Genomic DNA, 6,634 nt, shown 5'->3' with positions numbered 1-6,634 from the left:
CACACACACACACACACACACACTCACCAATTTTTTACATACCTGACATTCACTTGTTGCCATGTTATTACGTCCCAGGTGAAACTGACTTTTCTCTTTTCCCTTCTTTGTATGTGTGTCTACAGCACTGATGCAGGTGACAGCCCTGTTGGCACCGCCACTGCCACCAACCTGGAACAGACTCAGGTTATTCCCTCTCAAGGTGACCTTCTAGGGGACCTTTTAAACCTTGATCTCGGTCCACCAGTCAATGTGCCACAGGTATCCTCCATGCAGGTGGGAGCAGTGGATCTCTTGGGAGGAGGACTAGATAGTCTGGTAAGCATCTTTCTTCCTTCTTTCTCTTGGTTGTTTTTCATTCTTGATATGCTAAAGAACTTTAAATTATTTGGCTTTTTAGAACTAGATCTTTCCTTGATAAGCAGAGCACTGCCCTCTGATAAAGGACAGAATTATTTATCTTTAGCGAATTAATGACTCTGTCCATCAGTGGTATGGGGTATGTCTACAAGTGTACAGGATTACTTTGTTGTCCTGCCTCTAAATAGAACTTTTGATGTTAACCAGCCTATTCAGCAATCTTAATGTGTAGTGTTCTTTCCAGAGCTCATTAGTGCTCCTGCTGCTTAACTCTGGATAGCCTCTCTAATTCCCCTTTTCACCTGAATAGCATTTAAATGACCTCATAGAGATCATCCTCTTTTGAGGCTTTCTAACCTTGGCCTTTTTAATATTTTACTGGCTTATGGCCTATCTAACTCTAAAAGATTTTGAGGCAGCCATTTGTATTAAAAACATACCTTTATTACAGTTGGGAAGTACTGCTTAATTATTCTTCCTCTCCCCCTGCTCCCACCCGTCATACCTCCAATTTAATTAGCTTCCAGGATTCTAAAACTAAAAGGCTCCAAAGTCTAGAGTATCTGAATATGTGCCACCAATGGGAACCAAAATTAGTTTTTGTTGCTGTAGAAGATAAATGAGAAATATTAAACATGACCTTCCATTTGTGTAGAAGGCCAGAAAAAAACCAGGTCTCATCACATGGCTCCCTGCAAACTAGATACTTAACTGTGATGGGATTAGATGGGCTCTTTTAGCTAGACAGTTGCAAATAAGATGTTTGTCAACCTAATGACTAGAAAGGTACCCAACAAACTGATTTATTCAACATCAGAAATTAGAAGGCAGATGCCATGATTGAAAATGTATGTTCTCAGAGATTATATAAACAAAACAACCTTACTTTTCACTACATATACCAGCATTTTCTCTTCTACTTCATGAGCAGTATTCTATCCTGCATTCATGTCCTCCACTATAGGTACATTTACTTTTTGGCAGGCAGAGAATCTAAGGAAATAGGGTTATAGCCATATCTCTGTGGGTTGTGCATTTTATTAATGGGAAGTCCTGCTTTCAGAGTCTACACTGACCAAGGTCTGGACTCCAGCTATAGTGACATAAATGAGCACTCCTGTAGCGTTTTGGGGGGGATATAAGTGTGATATAAGTGTTTGCTTTTCGTATTCATGTCTTTAGTGGCTGTAGTTGACCGATGATATAAGAACAGTAGTTTCCTCAGATGATTATTCTGCAATGCTGTATAGCCTCCTTAGAGACTCAGGAGACTGAAAAATGAATATTGAAATATTCATGGTGACTTCCAGAAATCCCTTATAAACATTGAAATAGCTTTTCCTATTCTGTTGATGCATCAACAACAAGTTGAATGTTACATCCTTCTCAAGTTAATGTGTTAACAACCCTAATTATTAATTGTTCTGGTTGCTTATTTTACTTAAGAATGACAAATTAAGTTTGAAAGATGAAGGGGAGAAAGAAGTCCTATGTTTTGATGTTGCCTGGCCCAGAATTCTATGCTCTTGTTTCTTGACCCATTTTAGCATGGAAGGGAAGAGACATGTTACATCTTTTTTTTTTTAGTATGTTTTTATTGATTTTTTTAAAGAGAGAAACATTGATTGGCTGCCTTCTGCATGCTCCTTATTGGGGATCCAGCCTGCAATCTGGGCATATGCCCTGACTGGGAATCAAACTGCTGACCTCTTGGTGCATGGGATGATGCTCAATCCATTGATCCACAAGGGATGGGCTAGATGTGTTACATCTTCTGGCTTTGTATTAGCTCTTATGAACCCCTAAAACCAATGAGGTTTCTCCTTATTTTTACATAGCTATTCAGTCATCTGTTAGAATTCTCACAAGTATTACATTAGATAGAAAAACTGTTAGAACTTCCTTAGATTATAGTAGCCAGCATCACATATGGGCCTTTTTTCTCTTTTTGTAAAGAATATTCTATTAGAGGGTGAGGAGTAAATTGGAGAAACTGATTGGCTGCCTCCTGCATGCCCCACACTGGGGATCGAGCCCACAACCCAGGCATGTGCCCTGACTGGGAATCAAACCGTGACCTTAGGTCGACGCTCAACCACTGAGCCACGCTGGTCAGGCAGACTGCCACTTTTTAAATGTTCCTGTGCAAATGACCTAATTTAAGGAGAAAAATAATCCTTAAAATTTTTCACTTAATCTATATACATAATACCATTTCTTGAGTGAATTGTTGCCTCATAGCAGTGCTTCTCAAACTATAATGAGCACATAAGTCTCTTGGAGATCTCCAAGACAAATTCTAATTTAGTTGGTCTTGGGTAAGGCCTACGAGTCTGCGTTTCTAACAAGCTCCCAGGTTTGTGGACCACATGTTGGGCAGTAAAGACATAGACTATCTGTAACCACTATGAGCCACTTCATTTTGCTGTTTGAGGTATACCCGTTGGTAAACCCAGGTGCCTTTTTCTCTTAACTTCAGTAGTAAACACATTTCTGGCTCTTGTAATGCCCCACATTAATTGAGGGAGGACAAAAAACCCTTGCAATTATTTTGTTAAAGGTCTGTCTTTTATTCTCTAGGAAGAATAGTGTTGCTAGGAGTGATAAAATTTGACCCAGACCCCACTTAAAATATGGCCAGGATTAGAGTTATGTGGATGCCTAGCACTGGGTTATAATAAGCTCAGTGTTCATTTTCAGAAAGGCTATCAACAAGGCCTCTAGACCAGTGGTCGCCAACCTTTTGGACCTCACGGACGACCAGTGGCCCATGGACCAACCGATTGGCAACTGCTGCTCTAGACTGAGGCTGCTGTTTTTATCATTAGTTCTAACAGAGCCTTACCCATAGAGGTCAGTGGTGTGCTGCAAATGAAGTATGGCAGCTACTAACCTTTGATTTCAAGCATGTGGTTCTCAACTTTAGCTACATAATTAGTACCATATTTTTAAAAAAATACTGTCAGTGTTTGGGCCCAACCCTAGAGCAAATTAAACAGAAGTTCTGGGAGGACCTAAACATTGATGTTTTTAAAAGATACCCAGGTTATTTTAACTTTGCAGCCTAAGTTGAGAAAATTGAGCCATATGAAATTTCAAATGGAGTTAGGTAAAAATACAAAAAGTTGATCTCTTAGCCAAGACAGTAATTTCCACAGAAGAATTATATTCTGGTAATCCTCTTCAGCACCTCCTATACAAATAAACCTCTCTGACTTTACCTTTGTTCTTTCTCCCAGGACATTTTTCCATTGTGATTTGCTTTTAGGTGATACAACCTATCAGAAGTTGACCAAAAGTTGAATTTGACCAATTTAGGTTTAGTTGCTCAGTCCTAAGGTCTTTTCTTACCCTTGTTTACTTTCCATAATTAGAAACTGAAAAGAGTTGGTATTTTTGTATGTTTTTTTTAGGGGGGGTGGGCGGTGATTAGCTACCCATTTTCTATTCTTGTTTTAAAGCTTGATATTCACTGGAAGATAATGTTATTCTTCTCTTTTCCTTTCCTGGGGATCCGGCCTTTAGATCTGTTCACCCTCTTTCATTATTGCACTTGTGAAATTTTGAGATTTAGTGAGTTTGACTTTCTGGAATCGTCATTCAGGAAATGCATTAGTCCCCCTTATCAACGATTTTTTATTTTTCATGGTTGCAGTTACATGTGGTCAACTGTAGTCCAAATATATTAACCCCTTCCCTGGCAGAAACGTGTATACTCGTTTTCACAAAATGTTCTTTTTCAGTCGTCGACGAGTATACTAAGAAAATATGGTAAAAAAATATGGTTTATAGGAAGACGAGTTACAAACTGTTTTCATAACCAGCATCAAAAATACTATATAGAACCAAAATAAAAAAATTAGTCTGAAAAAGAAACGTTTTTAACAAAAAAATTGTTGGGGAAGGGGTTAAATAGAAAATTTTGTAAATAAACAACTCCTAAATTTTAAATTGTGCACTATTCTGAATAACTAGAGGTCTAGTGTACAAATTTGTGCATGGGTGGGGTCTGGCCGGCCTGGCCCGATTGGGGCCCAATCGGGGCCAGGGAGAGGGGCCACAGGCAATTGGCAGGCAGGCCCCGCCCCCAATTGGTGTGGGCGGGCGGGGCCAGCCCAGGGGAGCAGCTGTGGGCAGTAGCTGCCCACCTTGCCCCTGATTGGAGTGGGGGAGTGCTGATTAGGGGTAGAGCTGGCTGGGGGAGGGGGCCGTGGGCCAATCTGGGTGGTGGCGGCTGATCAGGGGTGGGGCCAGCCAGGGGAAGGGGTGGTGGGCCAGCAGGCCCTGCCCCCCAATGGAGGGTGATTGGGGCCAGTGGCCAGGGGGAGGGGCTGCGGGTGATTGGCTGGCTGGCCCTGCCCTTAATTGGGGGGGGGCAATGAGGAGGTGGCGGGGGGCGGGGTCACAGGCATTTGGCCAACCAGCCCCGCCCCCTATGGGGCTGATCTGGGTTGGGGCCGTGGCTGGCCAGCCCCACCCTTGATGGGGTTGGTTTGCTGGCAGCAGTGGGTGTCACAGCGACCGGTCGTTCCAGCGTTCCGGTCGCTGGCTTTTTATATAGAGAGAGGTGATGAAATCTCATGCTATCCCACCCAGATACAAATTGTTCCTTTGTCCAGTGTAGCCATACTACCTATGTGTTAGTCTCTTAGTAGCCATCTCAATGATCAGGTTGGTTATCGGAGAGAGACTACATTCACGCAACTTTTATTACAGTATATTGTTATAATTATTCTACTTTATTGTTATTGTGAATGTCTTACTGTGCCTAATTTATAAATTAAACTTTATCATAGAATGTGTTATAGGAAAAAATATTGCATATATAGGGTTTGGCACTATCTGCTGTTTCAGGCATCCATTGGGGATTTTGGAATGGATTCCCCTGCAGATAATGGGGGCACTACAGTATTCTCTTTGCTTGAAGTCTACAGATAATTTCCTCCTCCTTTTACTATAAACTTAACTGTTGCCTTGATGTAGAATGAATTCAGGTAATGGAACTTACTCTGTTCTGTATGTAGAGCATGATGGTGTACTATTTAGATGTAGGCTTGCAAAAGTAGTTACTTGGGGGTTTTTTGTTCTATGACTTAAAAGCTGTGTATGTATCTTTTGAGGCCTCTGATACTGAATCTAAGAAACTGCTCATCTAGGTTATTTTTTCACAGGGCATATCTTTCTGGTTTGTAGTGTGGGAGGTGACCCGATGCCCATGTATATAATTCTTGCATACATGTAATAAAGATCAACCATGTGGAATAAGTCTGATATCTTGGAGGATCACTAAAGTAGTCATTTCATCTCAATTATTTGCTGCCTTCACTTTCAGACGTCAGCAGAGGCCTTGGCTAAATTATAACCTTTTGTTCATCCAAGGTGCTGTGTATTATTCTACTTAGAAAAATGATGCTATTGTACATCAGAAATGGAAAGGAAGCATTATCCAGAGAGCCCTTTATGCTGACAAAGGGTTTCCTGCCAGGGGAATGTGCTCTCAGTGTGCCTAGCTGGAATGGAGTGGAATAGAGGAGAAACTGCCTTTTCCTGACTTCACTGCATGTTTTTCAAAACCTCCTCTGTTTCTTATTTTTCTTTTTTTGTTAATTCTCACATGAAGATATTTTTTCCATTGGTTTTTAGCGAGAGTGGAAGAGAGGGGGAGAGAGAGAAACATCCATGTGACAAAGACACATAGATTGGTTGCCTCTCACATGCACCAACCGGGCGGGGGGGCGGGTATTGGACCTGCAACCCAGGTATGTGCCCATGACCAGGAATTGAACCTGTGACCCTCTGGTGCACAGGACAATGCTCTAACCACTGAGAATACCAGCCAGGCCCAGTTTTGCATTTTTATATTTCTTCCTCTGGAATAGATTTGTAGCGATTTCAGAGCTTATTTTAGAGTTGGTAGTGTTGTGGAGAGATGTTTGTAAATTGTGGCCCACTTTTGCCTGGTAAATTCTTCAGTGTGACTTCTATAACCACTAATTTTTTTTTTTAATTAGTGCATGGATTTAGTCAAGGTTGGTCTCTGGCAGTAAAGAGAATAATTACCAATTATTGAGTGTCTATGCCTGTGCCAGTCCCTGTGTTAGAACTTTATCATTTCTTATCCTCAAAATAACCCTGCAAAGTAATTAGTATTGAACTTCATTTTATAGAAAACTAGAGGTCACATAGCAAATAAGTCTTTTATTTTTCTTTCTTTCTTTTTAATAATTCTTTATTGTTGAAAGTATTACATATGTCCCCTTTTTCCCCCATTGAT

At 41.0% G+C, this 6,634-nt stretch overlaps 1 protein-coding gene across 3 annotated transcripts in view; it reads left to right on the top strand.

The window, feature by feature from the left end:
• AP2B1 (adaptor related protein complex 2 beta 1 subunit) overlaps positions 1–6,634 on the top strand; it is a 94,790-nt gene that overhangs the window by 41,783 nt on the left and 46,373 nt on the right. For all 3 annotated transcript variants that reach the window (XM_006756412.2, XM_006756411.2, XM_015559251.1), the window contains exon 14: positions 126–318. In XM_006756412.2, coding sequence (XP_006756475.1) covers positions 126–318 — 193 coding nt within the window. The remainder of the gene's footprint in view (positions 1–125; positions 319–6,634) is intronic.

The sequence above is a fragment of the Myotis davidii genome, unplaced genomic scaffold (assembly GCF_000327345.1).
Source record: "Myotis davidii unplaced genomic scaffold, ASM32734v1 scaffold574, whole genome shotgun sequence".
In the NCBI taxonomy this organism is placed as follows: Eukaryota; Metazoa; Chordata; class Mammalia; order Chiroptera; family Vespertilionidae; genus Myotis; species Myotis davidii.
This window is presented reverse-complemented; position numbering and strand designations above follow the sequence as displayed.